Here is a 25,390-nt window from a genome sequence, read left to right as displayed (position 1 = left end):
GACACAGACGTCCTCCAGAGACTAAGGAGCTATGTTCTCATCTGCTGTGACAAAGGTCAACACTCCTGACACCCTCCTACATCAGAATTTATGAGTGTCACCTTTTGATTCTGGGGCTGCAGCCTCTCAGTCAAGCTGCTTTTGGTGCAGTTTGTCACTAAGTGGCACCGGTGACACTCTGCAAGATCCCAGAAAAAGGCAGCAGGGTACAGATATTTCTGTGCCCTGCTATTGCAAGGTTTATTGGGATTATCCCATACTGAGAGTACAGGTAGATTTATAATACAACTGGCTTTAGCGAGCAGAAATGAGAGTTAAAAAATAAAGGAAGCCTAGGAAAAGCTTTGTCTATCACTCCAGTCCCTGGTCCCTCATCCTCCCTGTGTTAGATGAGAGGAGTCTAGGGAGATCTTGGGGTTCAGCCTATGGATGGAAGTGATCATATTCACAACCCTCTGCACCACATCAGTACTGTTCCTAACACCCCCAGGTTTCATTCCTGATGGGCTGGGTGCTAGCATAGTGGGGTGTCTCTTGGGTGGTGTGTACAGAACAGCCAAGTAGACTTTGTCCACACAGCATGTGTGAAATGCAAAGTTAGTCTTCAAGAACTACAACCCAAATCTCCACTTCTCATAAAGAGCTGCAAAGTATGTTTGATGTTTTCTTTATTATAATAAAGTTATTGGGTTTTCTTCTTTGTAAGAATGAATTCCAGGTAAGCTTGACTCAAGGAAGACACTCACAGGCTGAATTTCAGAACCAGAGGTCCTATGCTTCACATTGTTTACATTGATGTAATGGTGTACAACAGGTACACAGCTACAGTCATTTTATTGATACTTGCAAACTCAGTATACCTACTTTGTATGAAACAATATAGCTCAATATGATGCCTGGAGTGTTTTACATCCTTCCATTTTCCAGTACAGAATTTTTTCCAGGCAGCTATTTAGACATCTGCATGATGGCACGGGCATCTTATCAAAGCCAAGGATAGCTTTTATCAGATGATCAGAGGGATCATCAAAATGACTCAGCACTCAGCCCGGGCAAGAGCACAGACAAGATGTAAGCTCCTATATAAACGCCTGTAAAACTTAAAACTTATCCTGCTGTTAGCTTCGACTGAGCTTGAAAACCACTGATGCTGAGACGGAGAGCCCTATTACACACACTATGATGCTTTACTTGTATCAACGTGTTTTAAGGCTTCACTCCAGGCACGGGGCACTGCCCACGCACGTAGAGCAAAAAGCTCCCGTGCTGCAGATACAGCCATTTACTGTTACAATGCTGCTCAAGCATGTTAGTGGTTCCCGGGAACCCCACGGCCCGCACTGCCAACTTCCCCGGGTGGGACGCAGCTGCCGCCGTCCTCCCGCACGGAGAAGCCCTTCGCTTTCACCCGCCCACAGACACACGCGGCCACCGCCCCAAGGCCGCCGCATCACGGAGCCGCGGAGCTCCCCCCCTAGTGCCCTGATAGGGCCCCTCCGTGACACGGCATCCGCAGCCTTTATACCAGACCAAAGCTAGAGCCGCGTCCGCAGCCCCGCTGCCCGCGGCTGCCACGGAAGTGGCGGGATGCCCAGAGAAGGGAAGGCGAGATTCGCCTTATTACGTTTGTCCTAAATACCAGGACTTGCCCCCAGAACACCGGGGCCAGACGGCACGGCGACACGAGCAGCCCGGCTGTCGGCCAGGGTGCCCGTCAGCCCGCCCCGCAGGCGGGAGGGAGGGAGGGAGGGAGGGAGCGAGCGAGCGCCTTCCCGGGGCAGAAGGGCGGCTCCTCCCTGCCCTCACCAAAGATGGCCGCGCTCGGCGGGCTGGGAGCGGCGCCACGCTGAGGCCGTTTCCGCCAGCCAGTGCCCGTCACGTGATCGCTGGGGGCTGCGGCCGCCGGTGCCCGGCGCCAGCGGGGCAGAGCAGAGCAGGGCAGAGCGGAGCGGAACGGAACGGAACGGAACAGAGCTGGGCGGGCTGCGGCGCGTGGAGCCGCCCTCCCGTCCTCTCCGCGGTGGCGGACGGCGGTGTGGCCCTGGGCGCGCTGCGCGGTCCGAGTGGCAGCGAGATGGAGACCGAGGAAGGAGAGGACTGCACCCCGCTGCTGAAGGAGTCACAGCCCGGCACGGGTGAGAGGAGGGAGAGAAAGTACCCGGGGCAGCCGCCTGCGCGGGCCGTGTCTAGCCGGCCTGCCGCCTCGCTACAGACCTGCCGGCCTAGGGCCACGGAGCCCGGAGGCACCGTGGGGGGCGGGCCGGGCCGCAGCACCTCCCCGGCGGCGCCGCGCCCCGTGTTTCGTGGCGTCGCGTTGCCATGGAGCCCCCGGGCCTTGGGCCGAGAGCGTCCCTGCGGGGGCCGGGGGCCGCTCCCTCTCCCGCCGCAGCCGCTGCTCGCCAAGGGACCGCCCGGGTCCCGCGGCGGCAGCCGTCTCGGAGGCCTCGGGGCCATCACCCCCGGCCCCGCTCCTCAGGTGCGGTTGGTCCTGGGTACGCGGCGGTGTCAAAGCGGGTTAAGTGACAGATGCAGGGTCCTGGCAGGGGTCGGGGCTTTGTCCCCAGCGCTGGTGGCGGGGAGCGGGCGCGCAGCCCTGGTGCGGAGTTCGCCTGTCAGCGCCTGCCCTCGGGCTGTTGTCCAAAGGACAAGTGGGTCGTTCCAGTTTAAGCGCCGACCCAAGTCTTGCTGAGCGCTGGGGTCCACGGGGGTTATGGCAGAAAGTCGTTGTCAGGCAGAATTTGCGTAAGGCTAATTGGTTGTTGTGGAAGAGAGGAAGGAAGGTTGAAGAAAGCGCGATGATAATTATAGGTGAGAAGTGTCATTACCGGCTCATGGCTGAGCTACAGGGCTAACATGTTTAGGGGGTTGTTTATGCCGTTTTGTTTGCCAGAATGTAAAAGCTATAAATAGAAAAGTAAGATTTTAAGTTTCTTCAGTATGCCATGCAAAAATAATCCACTTGGGAAATATTTAGCTGCAGGAAGAGGGACTGCTAACGCAACGACTTAAAAGTGCTACAAAGAGATAAATTTGAGTTCAAGTTGGTTAATAGAGCAATGCCTTTTCAAGTTTGCACAATGCATCATGCTCCAGTTGAGGTGGTTCGCTTCACCCACAAGGAAAAAGTCAGCAGAAGAGCAACTTCCGTTGACTGCTGTACAGCTTGCAGCACGGACCTGTATTTTTAGCTGCAGTTTAAGAATCTGGTTCAGTTATAGCTACAGTGCTAGAAAACATGCCCCTGAAAACAGAATTAACTGTGGATGTAGGACTCAAGACTACCGATCAAGGTAAGACCTTGAACGTCATGGTTAGCTGCCTTAAACTTTAGGGGGGTGAATGTCTGTCTCTTTGATTATGGCACTATCCTGGAGGGCTGGGTGACTGAAATGCATCTGGAATCTTCTTGAAACTTCTGTTCTGTTAACCTGATCTAATATTCTCAGGTACAGCAAATGCACTTAGTGGAAAGACAGGGAAGCAATAATTCAGCAGCATAATTTGGTTCAGACTTGCAGATCTATGTGTTTGTTAGATTTTTCCGATGAACTGTTTACAGTTGGAAAAAAAATCTGACATCAGTGTTCTTAAGTTCTTGTTTTGTACGGTTTGTACATTTCCAAGTAAAGGGTTACATCATCAGTGGGATATTCAGCCCTTTGTTAATATTATTTAACCCCAGCAAGTACAAGCAGTGGAAAGGTTAAGTAACTTTACTTGTAATTATATTCATTGTTATAAATTATGTGACTATACATTTCTATTAAGGCAAATTACTCCTTAAACAACAAAAAAGGTTGTTTTAATGAAGCCGTTTGACTAGCTTTTGTGCAGCAAACACTTCCTCTTCTTGATGCCTATTGTTTTTAAAATAAGCAATAAAACCTTGGCTGCTCTCCCTTATGCCATTTAAAAATTAGATGTGCCTTTTGGAAATGCTGCTGTGGCAAGACTTGCAGTTACTGCAGATCTGGAGGGTGTTCTGCATGTACAGCAGCCTCACTTATTTACTTAAATGTACATAACAAATACAGCCTCTCTCTGTCATTTTAACAACTTATGCAGTCATAATGAACACTTAATGTTGACCAGGGTTAGAGATTTCAAAAATGGGAAAGTTCTACTGCTTTTATGGAAATTACAGTATCTATATGTTCATAGATACACGTGTTCTATTCATTGTTTGAATTTTGAATGGTCAGGGGAAGATGAGATCACTATAGACTGATGTAATATCTGCAGGTGCTGATCCCCAACCCTCCTGGACTTTCAAATGTCCAGGTTATAAAATTTTCCATTAGTACCATAGTTTCCCCCCAGGGGGAGGGGAGGGAAATGGGGGAGGAAACTCCACCCCCTTGGCTGTAAATTCAGCAGATTCTTCAAGTAGTTTCTCAACAATTTTGACATTTCTGATCTGTAGGTTCAGGCATTCTCAGTTCATAAAGAGTATCTGCAGAGCTGTAAACTGTATGTTGTATAGATAAAAGATTTATTGCCACTGGTGATGTGCTGGCCAAGTTGCAGCTCAACCTTCAGCTGAATCTCCTGGTACTGATCAAAGATCTCTGCCAAATGCTGTAGAAGGGAATCAATAACGGTGTTACAGTGCATAATCTGATATGTGTGTCTGAACAGCTGACAGAATCAACTTAATTCCACATCACAAATTTCATGCTGGATTTGACTCTTTCCTTTGTCAACTTGATTGCTGTCTGGTGACTTCAGAAGACGGACATACGGGGCAACTATGGCTGTTTCACATTGCCACTGCAGTGCTTGCCAGTCCCTTTTCTGCTGTTTTATTGTGTTTGGAAGCTGTCAGCAAATGAATATTCCTTTATAAGCAAACTTATAGAAGGAAAACTTGTCTTAGAAAATAAGCTATATCTCGATGACTGTTCTTTAACACTGACTTAAGAGTCTCTATTTTCCTTGAGCTGGTGTCATGTATGTGACAGGATTCCTGCTAATATTGGGGTTTCTTTCAGTGTAAACTTCTGGTTAGAATAAATGTTACTGTACTTTGGAGAGGATTTTTGAAACAATGTTTTTCAATCCATTTCTGCAGGCCATGTACCACACTTGTACTGCAGCCTTTACACTTGTGCAGGTAGCTTCCAGCTGTCTAAACCAGAATGACATTTGTTTTGTACAGCCTTCAAAAAGCAGGGGGGTTTTGTGTTCACACTCCTTCCCATCCTCTACCTCTATTGAATACACCCCTTAAGACTCAAAACAATCAGCTTATTGCCTGTTTGTTTTTTTTTTCTTCCCCATAAATTTCTGAGATTAATAGTAAAAACTGCTTTTCAGTTTTGTTACGTCCTGTTAAAACAAAAAAACTTCCATTTTCTCATTTCAGTCCCTGCGTGCTGCTCAGCTCGCTACAACCTCGCCCTGCTCGCCTGTTTTGGGTTCTTCCTGCTGTATGCATTACGTGTCAACCTAAGCGTTGCTCTGGTGGATATGGTAGAACCCAACACAAGCTTAGCCAAGAATACAACTTCCAATGTGTGTCCAGAGCATTCCTCCACCAGAAATGTTCCTCGCAACACCACGGTGAGGTCTCAAACATCCTGTCCTGTAACGTGGCCGTGTAAAACTCTTTTGAATAGAGGTCTGTGATTGATGACTCGTGCTTAGGTGGCAAGAGAACAAGCTGCTCTTTACCAGACATCCTTTTCAGTGGTTCTTTTAAAGCTGTTCTGAAAAATAATAGCTGTAAATTACTAGCTAATTTAGAACAGTTTTGCTCTCAAGGTTAGCTTTTCCTACATACATCCTTTCTGTGCTATTCCTTACAAATTGCCTAATCTGACCCTGTAGCTCTATTGTGACTTAACTGTTTTGTATGCCAGTGAGCAACTCTTACTGTTACATCTGCGTCAGAGCTCACATCACTGTCTGTACTTGCCTGCTATTTGTACAGCCTCAGTGCCATGAAATTTCATTACCAATTAACCTGTTGTGGTTTTCTCCTCACTGTCTTAATATCTGTTTACTTTGACTCCCAGTAATCCTTAAATTCACATTTCTTAATTGAACTGTTGGATATGAAAATATGCCAACTTTGTCTATTTGGACGTTCATAGCTCTCACCTTGTAATTGAAGTTTACTACCAAGCCTATTGCTGCCTTCCTGCCTTCATTTTGTTTGCTCGTTTAGAGGTCATTCAGTATTTATCATAAGCAAATTATATCTGCAAGTTTTATGGGAAGTAGATTCCATTTCATTGCTTCTGTGAAATATATGCTGCTTATATAGATGCTGATAAATTGGGCATTTGGAATTGATCCCAAACTTCAAAATCACTTTACTGGGCAGCAGTTCATGTTCATGACTTCTTCCTGACTTCCTTAATAGCTTCAGGCTCCTGATCTTGATCATCTTTGCTTTTATTACTTTGTCTGCTAACCTCTTGTCCCTCTGCTTTGCATATCTTTTTCTTCCACCTATCTTTGTGAGTCCTGTCCTTCACTGCTCTCTTTTTTTTACATTACATTTAAGTATCTGCGTCTTCTTGTTTGTTTTTCCGTCAATAATTTTTCTGAAGGAAAAGCCATTTTCTAGAGCATGAGAGAATGTCCACATTATGATACAGATGTGAGATTCACTCTCGTGTGGACTATACAGCCCGTACATGTGTCACCTAACCCAAATTGCTAAGAATGAAGGCATTTGAAGGGATAACTGCCCAAGTATCTTAATTTCAGCTAGATATATCTGGACAGACTATAAACTACCTGAACTAGCTTTCAGCACAACTTGGATTGGAATATAGATGTGTGTAGAGGAAGAGATCCTAGAGAGGAGGCTATGAAAGATTTATAATGTAAAGGACTAAATGATCAAAGTTATATAAAATATGGCCAGGGAAACTGCTACTTTGACATTGCGGCATTTTAGGTTGTTTTGATTTGTTTTTTCTCTTTTTAGGGGGAAAAGTATTCTTGGGATGCTGATACTCAGGGATGGATCCTTGGTTCTTTTTTCTATGGCTATATCATTACTCAGATTCCAGGAGGATATCTTGCAAGCAAAATTGGAGGGAAGCTGTTACTGGGGTTTGGCATCTTTGGTACCTCTGTATTCACCTTGCTCACCCCCTTAGCTGCAAATCTGGGAGTTGGCTACCTTATAGCTGTCAGAGCCTTGGAAGGACTGGGAGAGGTAATCCTTTTTTCTCAACATAACTTGAAAATATATCTGAATAATTTATTAATAACTTGTAGTAACCCTGTGGGTATCAGTATACAGGAGCAGTATATTGGCTGTTTAATTTTGAGTAGCTTAGCTTATAATTATTAAAAAAAATTAAAAGTTTGCCCCTGTTTTAGCCCCACCTTTTCAAATAAGTAAAAGGTTTTATTTGTAAGAGTGCTTAGGACAGAACTAGAACTATCCCTTCTCATCTGTCAGAAATCAGGAGCTCAAAACAGTATTGTTTGTTGCAGTTTTCCTGTATATACAGCATCAAAAGCAGGAGAAATTAATTCTGCTTACTTACTCTCGTGTCACACTTGTTTAAAGTGTTTTCTTGCTAAGGAAGAAACACATCCTACTACTCCTTAATGAAATATGCTTTGAAACGTGGGAAGTTGAAAGGAGTTCTAAAATTGTCACATTTCAACAGAATTATACATTGTTTTCTAGGGTGTTACATTCCCAGCTATGCATTCGCTGTGGTCTTCTTGGGCACCTCCACTGGAACGCAGCAAACTCCTCAGCATTTCATATGCAGGTGAGAAGTTCCCACACTGATAAAGGGATTATACATTTTTTACTGCAATAACAGGGAGGATTGACTTAAATCAAAGGGATTTATGTTATAATTTTTAATCAGTCTGGAAAGGATAGCATTGAATTAAATCTTGCTTTGCATTAATTATCTTAATTTATTCATGGATGTTATAGCACTGAGACAAGGTATTGATCTGCAGCTAGTATAAGCTTCAGGTTGACTTTGGTATAAAGCAGTGCAAAGTTGCTGTGAAGCTGATTAATAGAAGATTCTGTAAATAAAGGAGATTTAGTATCAAGATCAAAAAAGCTAGAGCAGAATCACAGTATAGAGGCATTTGGTTTGGTTTATGTGGTGGGTTTTTTAATGTTTTTTGAGGAATTGAAGGAAGAAAATGTCCAAGCTCTCAAGTATTACTGCAAGAGCTCCTTGACAGAGTCCAATACCCCATGACCAGATTCTTTTAGATATTCTGCACTTGGAAGGTGCAATGTTTGATGTAAGATTTGCTTATTATGTTATACAGGTTTTTGTATTTAGCATAGGCATACAAAATACACTAAAAGCACAGTACAAATGCAAGTTAACACTTAGCAAAAAAACCCAATCACAGTGCACTTGTTTAGATTGTTTGTCTCCATTATGCTGATGATACAGGGAATCCCCAGTTGCCAACCAAGAATGGGTTGAAGGCAGCTGAAATCTACTGTTTTCTAAGGAAATCTGTGGTTAGTTTTATTAGTTTTTATTCTTTATGTTAGGCTGAACCACATATTCACTCACTTCATGCTGGTCTGGCTAACTCAGAGAGAAAGTCACACATCTAGTGAACCCGGAGAGAAACATTTACACCACCAGCTGATCAACTCAGCTGACATAGCTGTTTATCTAAAACAAAGGCCACCCTCTTGTCCCCTTTTGTGTTGAGATAAAGTCAGCTTTCTTTGCAACAGCTATCCTGTATTATTCCCTGAGCTTCACAGATATGCTGCTCTTGCCCATCTCCAGGGACTCTTCCTTCATCTGATTTAGGGATTTGTCAGTCAGTCATATTGCTCAGTGCAGTATTTGTAGAGCAGGTTAAAAGTCTAGCTTTCTAAATTTACTACTCAAATCGATACTATTTCTTTGAGGATGACAAACTTTGCATTTACTTTATGAAGTCGTGTTTTTTGGTTTACTCATTCTTGTTAGTATAAATTTGTAACAGCTTTCTCATTCAACCTGGGCTTCATCAAGAAGACAGGACTATGCTGTGTAAATCATGGCTGCAGTTTTTCAAGCAGCTAAGCCAATCTAGTGGCTCACTTGTGACAACAGGAATGAAACTTTAATCCTTTCTCCCTCACATTTCCTCTTTTCCCTCCTAACCAAGTGTCTCCTTCCTTCCTTAGTGCTATTTCAGGCACTCAACAGACTCTTCTATGAGCTACATGGACTTGACTAACGCACAGAAAGTTTTCTGCTGTATTAGTGAATTAAATCTGCTTTAAGAGAAGTCTTTATGTGAGAGCCAGCACACAAATCAAGCAGAGAGCTTAATCCCACAGAGTTGGGATTGACATCTACTGCATTTAACAATTGGGAGCTTTAAAACTGTCCTTTTACAATTTGTGAAACTGTGTGCTAGTGTCCTGGTGAGAAGAGGCCGTGGCCTTAAGCTGCTAATTTTTATCAGTCATGGGTGGATAAGGTGCCTCATGTAAACTTAGCAGAGTGTTTCCTTTTCCCATGGTTGGCAGCCATGTGATCTGTGGTTTATTTAATCATGATGGTGCTGATTTTCTAAGGGAACATATGATTGATGATATGTATAGTTGTTACTTTGATATACATTTGGCATGAAGTATGGGGTTTTGTTGCTCCAGGTTGAAGCTTTCTGCCTTGCATGAAAGTTGCTGCCATGAAAATGGAATCTAGGCAGTCAGCATATCAATGTAATGAAATAGTTTTTGAGTTGAGATTATGTTAGAGAAGTGGTACTACAACTAACACTGAGAGACAAGGTCTACTGTTTACCACCAGTAGAATTCCTAAGTATGTACATAATATGAGTTGTGTTTCTGGTTTAAATTTGGAGTTGGAGGTTGGACAACCCACCATCCTTAGCAAAATGTATATTGAATTAATAACTCAAGAACAGTTATTTTCTGCTTTTGGCTTCTAGCTGAACTGCAATCTGCTCATCTTTCCCTTCTTCCTTGTTAGATGCTGTACCCTGTCCAATTCAAGCACTGTGGGATTTGAACCTGCTGGTTATAGGGATGCATTCTGGCTTCTTGCTCCCAGCTTTCCTGTTTCTGTGGAGCTTGTAGCAATTATGAGAACTTCAAATTGATTATGTGGTCAGATTTTTATCCTCCAAGTCCTTAACTGTACTGTGGTACTCTCTCATATTTTGCAGCAATGCCAGTTGACTGATCTGCATTGCTTTGGTTGCAGTAGTGCCTTTACTGAGATGTGTGCCAAGAATACCTGTCTTTTACGGCTTTTTGCTTGCATTTTTTTATTCTTGGGGCTTTGTGACTCCATTTACTTGGAGCTGCCAAAGCATCTTATTGTGTCTGTGTTTCTTTAAGGGGAAATGACAGCCCTCTAGTAGTGGTGACACATCTTTTCTGCATGATTTGTTACAGAAAATAACCATGAGATAACACTTAGTTTAAGAGGTCTATAGGAGATCTAATCATTTGTTTTCCAATCTGTTCTTTTTTTCTTTGGGTAGGTGCACAATTGGGAACTGTTGTCTCTCTGCCACTATCTGGTTTAATTTGCTACTATATGAGCTGGGTTTACGTGTTTTACATATTTGGTGAGTGATTTTTTTTTTTAATTATTAAAACTACAGTCCATATTCTTTTTGAAAATCACGGTACGTTATAAAACTTATTTTAAGTTATGAAAATGTGTTTGATGTGTAGTGTTGCTATTTTATTCCTCCTGGGAAATTAGAGATCTTTAAAACTAAGTAGATTTGTGTGTGTGTGTGGCTATGTAAGCCTTGCTTTCTGTGAGCAAAGCTGTCCCTGAATGGGACAAAAGCTGGTACAAGTCAAATGCTCTTAACTCTTGTGCCACTTGGAAGCAAGAGATTGAAATTTCTTATTTGAAGTGTGAAATTGAGTTAATAACTTTAATCCCATTTAGTAGAACAGACTTCTAGTCTGAATGAAAGAGCATGTGAAATCTTACTGCTGCTTTAAATGGAAACCATGTGAAAAATCTCTCTAGCAGTCACAGGAACCCTGAAGGAATGCCCCAAATGCAAGGCATAGGATGTTTACTGTGAATTATGTTCAAGAAGAACCTCAAACACAGAAAATACTTTCAAGCAGATCTAAGTGATGTTTTTATAGGTCTCTTTACAGGACAGGAGAATCAGAACAAAAGGCAAGGGTTACACTTTCCTCAACAAAACTGCCTCCAATTTTTGTATACGTTCAAAGAGTTCAAAACAAAGAATTGGCTACAATGAAATAAGTTACAATATTATCTAGAAGTACAGTTGGTTTTGACTGACTATTGAAAAGTTACCTTTTTTCAAATGGGAGTTCTGGGCTATGGCTTAAAAAATTAAAGGAGGATTGGTACATCAGGTAAGAGGTATGTAGTGGTATTCTGTGTATGTTCATAAAGTATTTGTTGTGATTAAACTTAACATTAATTTTTATTTCCTTTTTGTGAGCCATTTCCTTTGTTGCTGTTCCATGTGACTGATAAAAATACAAAATGTATGTGTCTGCAACTTTCTTGCTGTATGAGGCGCTTCCAAGAGGAAGAAAAAAAAAGACAAAAATCCACTTTCCTGATTATTCCTCTATTGTTTATTACCTCTAAATGTGCAGTGTTAAGCCACTTTGAAGAACTGTAAGTAGGTAGAGAAATAATATCCGTAATGTTCATTAAAATTATATTAGAGTATTTGTAAAAACCCCTAAAGAAATCACCTGAGAGTGTTATTCACTCAATATAATTACTTACAATTATTTTCTATCTTTTTATCCTTCTTTTCCCAATAATAGGTGCACTTGGAGTATTATGGTTCTTCTTCTGGATGTGGTTGGTTAGTGACACACCAGAAACTCACAGGAGCATCTCACAGGCTGAAAGAGAATATATCCTCTCTTCTCTAAAAGATCAGGTACAGCCCTTTGGTATAGTCATACTTACTTAAGTAAGAACATAAGCCACAAATATTGTCTTTAGTGTCATGCTCTGTTGATGAAAGCATCCTTAAGCTGAGGTAGAAGCAGAATTTGCAAAAAAAAAAAATATTAGTAAATAAATACAATGGAGTTATATAAGTGAGAAACAATCAGTAATCAAGAAAAGTGCTTAGAATATCTTTTGTCATAGATGTTGCTGAAGTGCTTTTTAAATAAAAAGCTCGAGTCTCTCACTTCTCTTTAAATGAGAACCAAATCTGTATAATCTTTTTAAACTTTGTATTACAACATTTTACAACTTTGTTCCAATATGTCTTAGAGAGTAAGAGAGAACTGTTTGCAGAGAAAACATTTTGAAAATGCTAATTAGCCAGTACTTGAAGTTTGTATAGAAGTTTAATCCTGTGATTTGGGATATGTACTTAGAGCCAGTGAGCCTGGTTAGGAGACCAAAGTTTGAGTAGGAAAAATCAGCTAAATAAACACAAGGTATGACTTTAAATACATGTTGATTTCTAGTAAAAACAGATGGGGACAAATCTCAGCAAGGGAAGGCATAGTTTTTGAAATACTGATTACAAAACACAATAATAATTTCTTTAATTTGCAATAAGAAGCAACAGGGCATCAATATACATTAGTTTACCTTCAGTGAGAACTAAACACAGTAATTAATTCACTGCTGAACACTTGTGTCAGTCGACTGAGACTCATTTTGTGCCCTTCAGAATGAACATAGATCTGGGTAGTATCAAATCACTGCATTTAGTAAATGCTCATGCTGATGTTCTGCTGACTCTTTTCCCTTTTTCTCTGCCTCCTGTGTAGCTTTCTACACAGAAATCTGTTCCCTGGAGGCCTATATTGGAGTCCCTTCCACTCTGGGCTATCGTTGTGGCACACTTCTCTTATAATTGGACTTTCTATACACTTCTTACACTCCTGCCCACGTACATGAAGGAGATCTTGCGATTTGATGCACAGGAGGTAAGAGAAATAAAAATGTAATCGCTCTCTTCTGAAGAAATGAAATAACACAGATCTTCTCTGCCCTCTAGAATAGAGAAACCTGTTTAAGAACTTGGAACATAAGCATAGAGCAGTGTGATTCCTTCAGATTTTTTGCTCTGTTTGTTTAATGGCTTCTGAAATACCGTTTCTTCTTTGCTTACTATAAAGAACATTTTCACTTAAAAAGGGAAAAAATAGAGAAAGCACTGGAAAGTGGCATTTAAAAAAATATTTTAAGGAAGGGGGGATGGAGTGGAGCTTCAGTCTGATTTTGATCCCTTTCCCAATTGTCATTTTATTTCCTTTCCTCAATGAGCTGCAGAGGTAAAATACTTTTTTTTTTTTCTTCTTTTTTTTTTTTTTCTTTTTTTTTTTTTTTTTGCAATTTCTTTTTTTTACTTTTTTCTTTTCTTTTTTCCTTTTTATTACTTTTTTCTTCTTTTTTTTTTTTTACTTTTTTCCCCTTTTTTTCCTTTCTTTTTCTCTTCTTTTTCCTCTCCTTTTTTTCTTTGCTTTTTTCTTTTTCTTTTCCTTTTTTCTTTTTCTTTTCCTTTTTTCTTTTTTCTTTTCCTTTTTTCTTTTTTCTTTTTTCTTTCTTTTTCCTTTTTTTCCTTTTTTTTCTTTCCTTGTTTCTTTTGTTTCCTATTTTTCTTTCTTCTTTACTTTTTTTTCTTTTTTCTTTTTTCTCTTCTTTTTCTTTTTTTTTTTTTTTTTCTTTTCTCTCCCCAGTAAGGTAAATAGGATTAAAGAGAACCATTAACTTAGGGTCCAAAAATAGTGCTTTTCAAGGTAATTTTTAAAAATGAAATTACCAAAGGAAAATTATGAGGGGTGGAACATTCTTACTGGTCTTTCATTAATGAGAAGATGATAGCATAGTTTACTTGGAGAAGCTGGTACAGCTCGAGTAAAAAGCAGCACAGAAATTTCAAGAACTTCAGCATAGTCTTTTCCTTGTTTAACATCTGAGACTGGCTTAGAGCAAACTGAAGATACGTGCCATACAAGAAAGAGGTGATGCCAGCAATCTTGGGAGGAAGAAGATGAGGAATCTCAGCAGAGATTCTGAAAAGAAGGATGCAGTAGGGTGAGCTCCAAAAGACATGGAAACAAAAGCTGAAGCTGTTAGTTGGCTTCCTTATTATGCCTCCTGGGGGAGTATCTGTGAAAGTCATTTGCTACCACAGCCTTCAGTTGCTTTAAATGCTAATAGGTGCTGCTGTGAAGTGGCCTCCTATGTCTTTGGGTTATGTTTCTCCTTTTTGGAGTGACTTACTGAAAGCCCATATGGCTTTCAAAATTCTGAATAATATTTAAAGCTTCTGTTTGCTTTATTAACCCACTTGGTAATCTATCAGTCTTGAAATTGGTTTCTGGAAACATGCATTCACGTTAGTGGTCACAGTATACCTTCAGATGTAGGGTTTGATTTTTTCTGTACCCAGTTTTGATTTGAGCCTTGGATCTTTTTTGTCTGGCTGCACTGGTAGTTATGGATAAAGTCACACAATTGAGAGTTTACACATTGGTGATTTTAAAATCCTTTGCTTTTTCTGTTCCTAGGTTCCAGTTTTATGATAATACCAACAATAGTTATATGGATGGATGGTTTTGGCAACTCTGGTTCAGTCTCTGTTAATGCTCCAGCACAAGTGATTTTTCAGCATATGGAATTATAATTTCAGTCTGGTTTTTTTTTTGGTTTTGTGTTTTTTTTTTTTTTTCTCCTTAACAGAATGGATTTTTATCTGCCCTACCTTATTTTGGCTGCTGGTTATGTATAATTATGTCTGGGCAAATTGCTGATCATTTACGGGAAAAGCAGAACCTGTCCACTGTTTGTGTGCGTAAATGTTTTACCCTGATAGGTAGGTACAAGTATTATTTCTGTTTAGAACAGATCGTAGTATCAATCTGGGAAGAATTAAGGATTTGGAAGAGTAGTGTGAAATTCTGCTGTGAGATGGGACAGGATTGTGCATGGCTTGAGAGGAGCAGCTTTATTTGCACATTAATTTGTTAGGAGTAATCCTTTTTTTTTTTTTTCCATAAAAAGCAGGGCTGTATGATAAGAGGTTGTCAGAAGCTTTGTTAAGGTCAAGATAGATCATTTTTGCAAGCAAACTGATTAAATACATGATCATGCAGAATCACCACTGGAGTGGTGATAATTGCTTGATGGAATGATACCTTGTGACTGGATATCTCAAACTGAGAAGGGATATTGTTCAGCAGGAGCCTCTTCCCAGCCCTGTGTTGTTTGATCTTTTGTTTATTTAAGTCTTATTTAACTGGATAGGAATTAAAAGTTGCTAACAGGAAGACCAAATAGAGTACAGAATAATCTTGACTAATAGGGAGGAAAGATGGTCTGAAATCACTTGGAGATCAATAAAATCAGGTTTTCAATAAATCGAGGCTACGGGCTCTATTTAGGAAGAAGTTGATTGCTGATTGAAACAGGAGGCAGGAGAAAGAATCAAAAAAAAGATTAAGCACAGGATCCACACAAGTTTCATCCTGCTTGGTGTGTTCCCATCATTGCTGCCTTCCCAATTCTGCTGGTTCAATTGCTTTCCTTAAAGCAGGCCTTAAAATAAACTCTCAAACATTTGTTTTATTTTAAGCCTACACCACTTTAGTGATGCAGTTAACCCACAGGACCTCACATCCAAGTATGTCCAACTGAGGGGAGACATTCTGTTAAGACAAACTTGACTGTGAGGTTGGCTTCATTAGCCAAATTCTACAGCAGCCTTCAGTATAGATGTATCAGAACTTTAAATCTTGTAAATGTGAATACAATTCCTTCTAGAAGGTGCTTGGAGGAGAAATATGCATATACATATATACGTGTATGTGTTTGTATGAACCCTTTCAGCTCTACTTTATTATGATCAGCAGAAATCAGTGTTTTTTCCTGAAACCTGGAGAGTGAAATGAGGATAGTTTCTTAGCAGTTCATCTAGCAGTGCCAGTGCAGCTTCTATTATTTTTATAACCATAAAAATAATTTGTGAGTTAACTTCCAGTATCTATTGATTTTTTTTTCTTAGTTTTTTTTTTATCTAGATGAAGTTTGTGCTTCACATCTTTGCATTTTTCTGGTCTGGCTACCATTTCCTGAGGCAGCAACAGATTTGCAAGCCATTTGCTTGCCTTACAGGCTTTCTATACTGTAGATAGTGCAGTGCTGGATTCTGTACACTAGGTGGTGGTGGAAGTTGAAGAGAAAATATGTAACTGCTTAGAGCCTCATCATGTCTCTTGTTTTCCAAGTCCACTGATTTTAACCTATCTGTGTTAAAGGAATGATTGGACCTGCAGTGTTCTTAGTAGCAGCTGGATTCACAGGCTGCAACTATGCACTGGCTGTTGCATTCCTGACCATCTCAACAACACTAGGAGGATTTTGTACATCTGGGTACAGCATCAACCATCTGGACATAGCACCTTCGTAAGTATTGCTGAAGCTAATGCTAGTGCACACAAGACATTTTTGATGCCTTTTTTACTATTGCTAAGGTATCTGGAAGATTTAGCTGTGGACCATGTGTTGTACAGACCTGGGATGTAAACATTGAAAGTGACTCGAGCACTGTATTTGGGAAAAGTGCGACTTTGGCAGAAGATGGGATATGAATAGCAGTTCAGATTCATTCCATTCTTGATCCTGCCGTTCCTGTAATTATGTTTGCTATATTTTTGTCCTACTTGATTCATTATCTTAATAGGAGAGTTTTTTTGGACCAGCACGATGCAATTAAGTTTTTCACTCTTTTAAACCTTTTCATCAGAGCTATCAACCTTTAGCATGAATGTTTCCATATTTAAGCACTGTGATACTGGCAAAATATTTGTATTTGGAAAACATTCTATACCCTGGTATCAAAATCTTGTTATGAGTGTGTGACATTTTATCAGTAGGTGACAAATCAGGTATGTACAATTACTCTTAAATTAAGAACTTTCAAGAATAGAAAGTTTAACTTCAGACTACAGTTCCTGCAATATATTATAAATTCAGACTCCAACAGATCCATCAGTTTCCAAAGAGCATGGATGTATGTGTATTTTTTGAAAATCCACATAATCATTATTATTATATATAATAATATATATTATTACTAGTAATAGTAATATATATAATATATTATATTATCATTACTCTTTCCACTACTAAAAGTCAAATACTTTGCTTTGTCATTCATTTACCTGTCTGTGGTAGCACTTAGGTATATCTCTGAGAAGGGTCAAATAACTTCATGACAAAAAGAGAGCTTTTCTGTACTTAGTGTGTTTAAGTGAATAAGGGAAAAAAACATTTTGTAGAAATGTTACCTAGAAAAAAAGATTATTAAAATCTGGAGAACTTAGATGGGAGATTTTAATTTAAATTTAAAATTATATCCAGGCTTTGGCAATCAGGTTATCATGTCCACAAGACAAGTTTTGACTTAACACATGGGTATGAAAAGAGTGGGAGCCCACTGACAATGCTGTCAGGTGAGATTAGGTAGCAAGCAAGAGAGGGGGGGTTTCAGTGGCCAGCTCTAAGCAGCTTGTGTTATGGGTTGAGTATGAAAGTAAGAAGAGCTTTTGTGATGCACTTGATTTTAAATCAAGTAGAATCATAAATTTAGAAGATGCAGTTAAAGCAGTGCATCTCAGCTATTATGAGGCCATTACACAACTTCTGTTTCAAGCTTAGCTATGCAGAACTGTAACAGTTTCCTAAAAAACATAAGCATTATTATCAGAAGACTTTAAGTTACTCTAAGTTACTTAACAGCAGAACTTGGGTATCTGTGCAGTTTTGATTTGCCTCCTTTGTGCATCACAGATTAGTCTTTGTGTCATTGTTGTAGCATTCCCCTGAACAGGGCCTCTCCTGCACTCAGTGCACAGGACTGATGCTGCTCTAGAAAATGACTGAGTGTTTGTACAGAGAAAGAGAGACTGGCATCTGTTCCTAAACCCTCTACCTTACAGCTGTAGTAGTTAGAGAGCACATAGTAGCTTTGCCAGGGCATTAAAGGAGGAAAATGGGTCATGTTTAAGATAGCTTTTGGGAATTCAGTCCTTTCAGCGCGGTGTCACAGGGCTTGCATGCAAGTCAGTTGGATCAGACAGTAGTGTGATCATCTGTGAGGATCATGTTCATGAATCTGAATCTTCAGTTCCAAAGAGCAATGGGAACTTCCCAAGGCTGGTTCAGTCTGCCCTAATATGAAGAGGGAGTCTGCAGCAGCTGAAGTCCAGTCTTAAACATCTCAGCTTAGAAACTAGTGTTGGATCCAGTGAAATTAGTTGAGTCCTAGCTGACTCAACTCAATTTTTTACTGGCTGTTGCATGCCTCTCCAAACTATTAAGTTCTGGTTTGTAAAAAATTGCATTACTCTAAGTGCGAAGAGGAGTCAGTGGAGCTGTGCTTTCAATATATGAATAATACTATTAAATACTATTAAAATGGCATCCTGAGGAGCTCAAATCAAGCAGTAGGCAAAATTTTTTTACTGTGAGAGTGACAGAACACTGGAGCAGAATGCCCAGGCAGATTGTGGAGTTCCAGATGCACTCCCGGTGATCTCCTGTAGGTGAGCCTGCTCTGGCAGGGGGTTGGACTTTTGATGGTGGTATTTTGAGGTCCCTTCCAACCCCTAAGTTTCTGTGATTCTGTGATATATTCTTGGCCTATGTTTTAGTTGTTTATCTATAGGATAGGTTTCACTTTGTCATCTCCATGTCTTAAGAGTGTTTTGAAAATAAACTTGCTTCATGAAGAGTTCTACTTTCAACAGCTGAATAGTATGCAAAAAGTAAGGCTTGGGTCCATGCACTGAGCAAGTAAAGAGAAACAAAATACTAAATGGTGCTCATTAAATGAGTGAAAAAGACCTATCACAGGAAAAAGGAAATTTCACAACGGCATCATGGACCCCTGTGAGGCATATGCACAAGAAATTTCTGTAAGCAGGTGACAACAAATCTTGACAACAAAGATTTCCAGACCTAGGATGCTAAGTGTTTTCTAATTTGAGAGATACTTCACTTTGCATTTCTAATGTGTTTGTTTCAAAGGTGAATTTTGGAAAATTATTGGAAAAAGAAAAAAAAAAAAAGCCAACAATTCAGATGTTGAAAAAGCACCAAGAAAAAAATTGTCGCATGACACCGATTCATTTAGCAGGCACAATTAAATTTACCACATGAGCCACCGCTGATCCCTCTGACCAAATCCCATTATTCTTCCTACCTTCAACAAAGTCCTGCTTTTGTTCCTTTTGCATTTAAACCATGCAAGTTTCTCTCCACCTTCTTTCTGCTCAGATAGGCTGAAGGGGGGAGCATACTGATTATGAATGTGGGAGGGGCAGGTGTCTTGCTTATAGATCAGGAACCTTTTGACCTGGCCTTGCCTCTAGAGATGAATGTGGGAAGACGTTCCTGGATGGGAATGTGGATACAGAGGATGCTGTTTTATTGAAATCCATGATTCTCTATTTGGCACATGCATGCTTTAATTAAATCTGTCCAAATAGAGACAGAGAAGGAAAAGGGCATGTCCTCAGAACAAAGGTTGTAGAAATAAAAATTAAAAAAAAAACCTTCAAATACAGAAATACAAAACCATCTAAGATGAGAGGAAAAGGAGTCTTTTTTCTTCTGCCTATGTAAATTTTTGACTGCCTGGACTTTATGGATGAAATGGCCAAGGCAGACATTCACAGTTTCAAGGGAACACTTGACATAAGCGTAGAAATCTTTTAATAGGGTCTGCATAAAATTGTGAAGTTCTGTTGAGATTTTACCCAATGATCTTTTTTTTTTTAATTTGTTGAAAGATGTTAGAATAACTAGCAGTGATTCCATGCAGTCTCAAAATGCACTTAAATGTCTGTTTTAAGTGGTTAAAACTATGCTGAGTAGAATAGTAAAGGGTCCCTTGTTGCCACTGAAATTTGTATTATACCAAACAAATAATGATCATATTTGCAGGAAAAGTGAATGACAATACTGAAACTGAAGGGAATGCAATATTTGCTATGTGGTTTTGGTTTCTATCATGTATTTATTGTGCCATCAGTGTATAGATTTGGGGAGAGTTGGGCAAGGGGGGAAGACAAGATTGCTCTTTTGGGGAAAATGAATCCTATTCTAGCTCTTAAAAACTACATCAATATGTTGCCATAATTATAAGTTTTAGTACTGCTGTTACCATGAGTCCTCATTAATAGTCCTGTGGCTGTGTTACACACTAAACACTTCATTTCTCTGTTTTTTTGACTGTTGATTTTACTGCTTAACTGCTCTACAAGTCTCTTTGTATTTGGTTGTCCCTACTATGCCTTAAGAACCTGACCAACAGCCCATACTACAAGACTACAGTCTTGCTCTATAGATGTGCCCCTTGTAGCCTTCCCATTTGATATTGGGAGTCTCTGCAGGGAGTGGCATGGCAGTTATCTGCATTGAACAGCAAGCCTTATCAAGAATGCAGCCTATGTCAGAAACACTGGGCATAACCAGAAGCATTTAGCCAGCAATTGATTGCCAGAGGTATTTGGTGACTAAGGAAACTATTAAACTATGTTTAGTTTTGAAAGTGTATGTTAGGAGTATTTTAGTGCTTAAATGTGCTGAAGACAAAATGCATTTGGGTCTATGTAAAGGCTTTAAATAGTTTTTCTGCATGTGCTTGTCTTCTGTAAAAGGGAAGCTTTTACACTTTCTCATTTAGCTTCATAAAGGTTCATTAATTCTTAAACACTTAAGAAGGCTACATGCTATAAGGATCATTTTAATTAAAGCATTGGAGCTTTGTCTAAACTACATTGCCATGCTTTAAATAGTGCAGACTTTCAATGAAAAATCAACTAGTAGGCTACATAATTGATTCTCTTTTTCTCACAAAAAAACCCCACTACTCTAAGATTGTTGGCCTGGATACACATATCAAAACCTTTTATAGCAGCACTGGATGGCTAAATTCTCCTGTTTTGGCAAATAAAATGTCAGAACTGTGCATCCCTTTGGAGATGAGATTAGATTTCTGTTATGCTAAAATTGGTGAGAGCGTAATTTCACTCCTATCAACAGACTAAAGTGATCTCTAAGAAATAACTTCTTTCTCTTGTGTTAAATTGCAACTATGAGTATTTTATATGATTCTTCAGCCAGCAAATCCACTTTGAAAATCTGAACCACAGGGATCTGGTGGCTGGAAGGTTGAGCTCTGCTGTAGAATGTCTGGTTCTTCTTTCTCTTCAGTCTCTCTCACAAGTCTGTGCTTGTGGTACAATTTCAGACATGATCTTTTGGTATTGCAACACTCCTGTGAGAGAGATCTTTATTTGCCTAGAGATGAGGTGCTGAGACTCAGATATTAAGCAAGTTACCAGCTTTTCCCAGCAGGATTTTATGGCTGCTGGTACATAGGCACCTGTGTGTGATAGAGCAACATGGAACAGGCAGCCTCAGAATGGAGCCAGCAGAACTGGTTAAGTCAGATCCATTTCCCTTTGGCTTTGACCCACAGAAAGCTAAAGGGAAGGACTGCCACAGTGCTCTGAACTCAGGTCTTTGAAACATACACTCTGTAGTGAAAGCTGAGGTATCTGTCTGCACTGGTGATGATGCCTTCTTGGCAGACCCTTTTTAGCAATGCTACCTGAACTGGCTCTTGCTGTTCCCAAAGAGCACTTTGTCATATTCTTTATCTGTCCACTTCAAGGCATGTAGTGTTTCTTTTCTAACTTCTCTGATGGATTCAATGCAGACAGTTTGGTTGTGGTTTAAGAAAGGGGATTTGGATTTGGATTATGGATCCTGAGCAATGCCATGACTAATTTGAGGTAAAATCCATAACTGGCTTCTGGAAAATAGACAGTTATAGAATCGTTTCAGTTGGAAAGAACCTTTAATATCATCAGGTCCAGCAGTTAACCTAGCACTGCCAAGTCTACCATTAAACTACATCTGTAAAAATGTATGTACCAAGTTGTCCAGCAAGTTGTTACTAGAAATAAAACCAATCCATTCCTACTGGAATCCTTATGTTTTAAGCTTTCTGTGTGATTAAAATGAGGTGTTTATGATCAGGCAAGGCAAAATTGTTTCCACAACTGTTCATCAGGATAAGTGAATAAACAGCATGAACAATTTATCTTGCAGATATGCTGGAATTCTTCTTGGGATCACTAATTCTTTTGCTACTATCCCAGGAATGGTGGGTCCAGTTATTGCCAAAAACCTCACTCATAATGTAAGTCTACTTACTGTTTTTCAGTTGTTGTATTTTTATCTCCATTGAATGGAAATTGTGTCTTAAGTTTGCAGACATTAAATGAAATCTGGCTTATCCAAGTAAGTTGTACTGTTCTGTTGCTGTGAATGACTTAATTCCTAGCCTTTATTCTTCTGATTCTGGTCAGGAAAATAAAGGTAAAATCAAAGACTTGTGTGGGACTTAAAAATTTTAGTGACTCACCCTTTATATTTTCTAGGAATAAAATGAATATGTTTTTATCACAATAAAACTTTGTTAAAATGCCAACCAGATGAGAGAGCTGTGGTGTTATTTTAGCAAATTAAGACAAGTTCCTACCTGTTGTTTTAAAAGTAGTTTCTCATGAGTTATAAGGTCAGCATTTGTCAGACGAGTGAGAAACTGAATTCAAATGTGTGGGTTTCTATAAAGCATCCCTTTGTTATGTACATTACAGAATGAGGACATTCTAAGCTGTGTTAGTTTCTCAAGACATCTAACATGAACACTCTTGGATTTGACTTCCAGGATGGTTTAATCAAAGAGGATTTGGAGTAGAAAAGGGAGTGAGTTGTTTGGTTGATTGTTTGTTTTTTTTTTAAATCAACTTTATGAATTATTCTAAAATCTTTCAAGAAAGACAGATGGGAGGGGTAGGTTTATTGATACAGTTGAATTTATGGAGTTGGTGATGACTACAATAATTTTCTTAAAAGTTATATGAAAATGTTCATTAATACATTAATTCAAACAAATTAATTCTTTCAGACATCTCAACAAGTGGGATTTATTTTTATATTTTTTGGCTTGGTTTTTTCCCCCCATACTAATGCACTGTTCATAGTTTGTTTTGGTTTTGCTTTAAAAATTTTTTATAAGTTTGTTACAGTATTCAAAGTCATCTGGAACTGAAGAAAAAAAAAGCCTTAAGGCATCTACAGCTATTACTTCTTTATTTAAAAAAAAGAAGAGAGAGAACCAAACAAACCACAGCTCTTTGCTACGCATGTCTTAAGGCCTTTCTTTAATACCAGTGTTTAGAGGGCTCCTCTTGAAATTTGAGTAAAGATAGGTACCTTTTTTGGGCTAAAAACTTATGGTTCTGGAATATCCACACAGCAATAGTTAAGAATAGTGCAGAGCACTTTAGATCTTGGATCACCTAACTTGAAAGCAAGGTAGTGTTCCCCTTGCAGTAACATTCTCTATGAGTTTGTGTAGCCTTTTGCATTTGTGAATTTGATATGAGGGCTCTGCATCTCAAATGATAAACTGATCCAGATAGTCTAATGCAATTCTGATAGATCTGTCTGTATAAGCTGTGTTATTCAACCAAAGTTGACTGTACTGATGATTTCATCTCTGTTTATATTGCTTTTATGTTGCCATGGAATCATCCTGAATAGCTTTTGCATCTAAATAGATGCAGCATGTAGTGTTGGTTTTTAAATTACTTTTTTTTTTTTTTGAGTGTGGACCTACAAATTGACTGGGGTTTTTTTATTAATTTTTTTTTCTCTTTCCCCCTTTTGACAGAATACTGTGGAAGAATGGCAGACTGTTTTCTATATCGCTGCTTCTATCAATCTATTTGGAGCCATTTTCTTTGCATTATTTGCAAGTGGAGAGGTTCAGGACTGGGCAGTCAGTGCACATCACTTGCACAGAAACTGAAGGAGATGCTGAAATACCAGAACTGTGCTGAATCCCAGTGTGCTAGAATTATGTGACCAGTAAAGTGCCTTCCCTGCGGATGCCTAAGAATACTCAGAGCTTTTCAGTTAAAACTATTTTATCTGTATATCTTTTGTACTGAAAATTATTTGACAGCATATGTTTGCTATTTCCTAACAAGAAACTATGTGGATTAAATACAATAGTTTCATGCTAGGACTTGATATCAATTATATGATCAGACACAACATTTTTAAATCAATGTGCTAGGCTCTACTTCTTTCCAGTTTTAATTAATATTTTCTGAATTAATATTTAGGCAGATGTTTGATACTGAAATGAGAGGAAAACGCAAAGCGATTATGTAGCAATGTAAGGAGGAAAGGCTTGCAAAAAAACTGTACCTAAAAAAAGTGTGTTTCATTTCCATGATGAAATGGATAGGTTTTTTGCTGTTTAAAAGTCTAGAAGAGCTCTAGTTTTGTACAATCTTTTATAATGCTTTCATTTTACTGGTGTTTTGATTGATGCCTAAGAAGCACACAAATTATTTTTTCCTATTTTACGCACAAGTTTTCAATATATAAGCATTCCCTGTTTCATCAATGAAGGTTCACAACTGCTACAGAGGAATGAGGAAGTGAAATGTATCGTGACTGACAGGCTACGTCATGTGTACTGTTTTTCTGTGGGGCAGATTTTTAAAACAGGCCTTATTTTTATTCATCTGTGCAAGGAAGCAGCACAACTGTGGTTTAAATACAAGTGTTCAAGACTGCAGGCTTACCTTAAAATAAAGTCTGGCAGTTCATTTTTTGTCTCTTTAAATCAATGCGGTAGAATTCTTCCTCCTTGCATGTAGATCTATTTGTCAGCTTGTCCATGTAAATGCAATAAAATAAGGCCAGTATAGGGAATAATAAGGAAAATCAGTTCTTTTGTCTAGCAGTCTTGTTTGGTAGTCAGGTAACAGTAGAGTGAAAAAGAACTAGTGCAATAACCTGATGTTGTTAGTCTCCTATCAACACAGAATTTGACACTCAAGAGCATCCTTTGCACAAAGTGCAATTAAATGCTGCACAGTAGGATTACTGAAGTCTATGAAAAAGTGGCTGAATAAGCTTACAGTCACAAAGCAATGGAAAATTCCAGTGCCAAAGATTCCTGGATTGGAGCAATTAGGTAAAAAAGAAAAATCAATGGGGTCTGGGTTTTTCATTTGCCACCAATCCAAAAGAAAAGCCCAGTACCAAAGCTGCTCCAGTGGAGCCTGCCTTCCTTCATTTCTAGGAAATGGCATCTGCCTCTTCTTTTTAGCTTTAAGAGCCATTTTGTTTTGGCCTTCCTTGAAGTGTCATTTTCTTTGATGGTGGAACTTTATTTAAATCTGTATTTGTGTCTGCAGCATTTCCACAATAAAATGTGTGAAGTTCAGGTTAAATTAGTAGTTGTTCAGTAGAAGTAACTTAAAACTATATTGTGTCTTCAGTGTTTCCACAATAAATGGAATTAATATTTAAATGTG

The 25,390-nt window shown here is 39.3% G+C and overlaps 1 protein-coding gene across 5 annotated transcripts; it reads left to right on the top strand.

Annotated features, from left to right (window-relative positions):
- Positions 1-1,888: 1,888 nt before the first annotated feature.
- On the top strand, positions 1,889-25,390 carry SLC17A5 (solute carrier family 17 member 5). 5 transcript variants are annotated; one of them, XM_030447079.1, is made up of 12 exons: positions 2,079-2,135; positions 3,070-3,290; positions 5,366-5,562; positions 6,941-7,174; positions 7,658-7,745; positions 10,471-10,557; positions 11,768-11,886; positions 12,740-12,898; positions 14,658-14,790; positions 16,232-16,379; positions 22,098-22,188; positions 23,728-25,390. In XM_030447079.1, the coding sequence occupies exons 2-12, from the start codon at positions 3,236-3,238 to the stop codon at positions 23,863-23,865; spliced, it is 1,449 nt and encodes a 482-aa protein (XP_030302939.1). In that variant the 5' UTR covers positions 2,079-2,135; positions 3,070-3,235; the 3' UTR covers positions 23,866-25,390. The 5 variants fall into 5 exon arrangements, with proteins under 5 accessions (XP_030302937.1, XP_030302941.1, XP_030302939.1 ...); XM_030447078.1 differs by lacking the exon at positions 2,079-2,135 and adding an exon at positions 2,393-2,476; XM_030447080.1 differs by lacking the exon at positions 2,079-2,135 and adding an exon at positions 2,452-2,476 and having other exon boundaries at positions 3,195-3,290.

The sequence above is a fragment of the Calypte anna genome, chromosome 3 (assembly GCF_003957555.1).
Source record: "Calypte anna isolate BGI_N300 chromosome 3, bCalAnn1_v1.p, whole genome shotgun sequence".
NCBI lineage: Eukaryota > Metazoa > Chordata > Aves > Apodiformes > Trochilidae > Calypte > Calypte anna.
This window is presented reverse-complemented; position numbering and strand designations above follow the sequence as displayed.

Coding starts and splice junctions, on each gene's coding strand:
- SLC17A5 (XM_030447077.1), top strand. CDS start 2,075: ATGGAGACCGAGGAAGGAGAGGACTGCACCCCGCTGCTGAAGGAGTCA. Junction 7,746..10,470: donor CCTCAGCATTTCATATGCAG/GTGAGAAGTTCC, acceptor TTCTTTGGGTAG/GTGCACAATTGGGAACTGTT. Junction 22,189..23,727: donor CCAAAAACCTCACTCATAAT/GTAAGTCTACTT, acceptor CCCTTTTGACAG/AATACTGTGGAAGAATGGCA.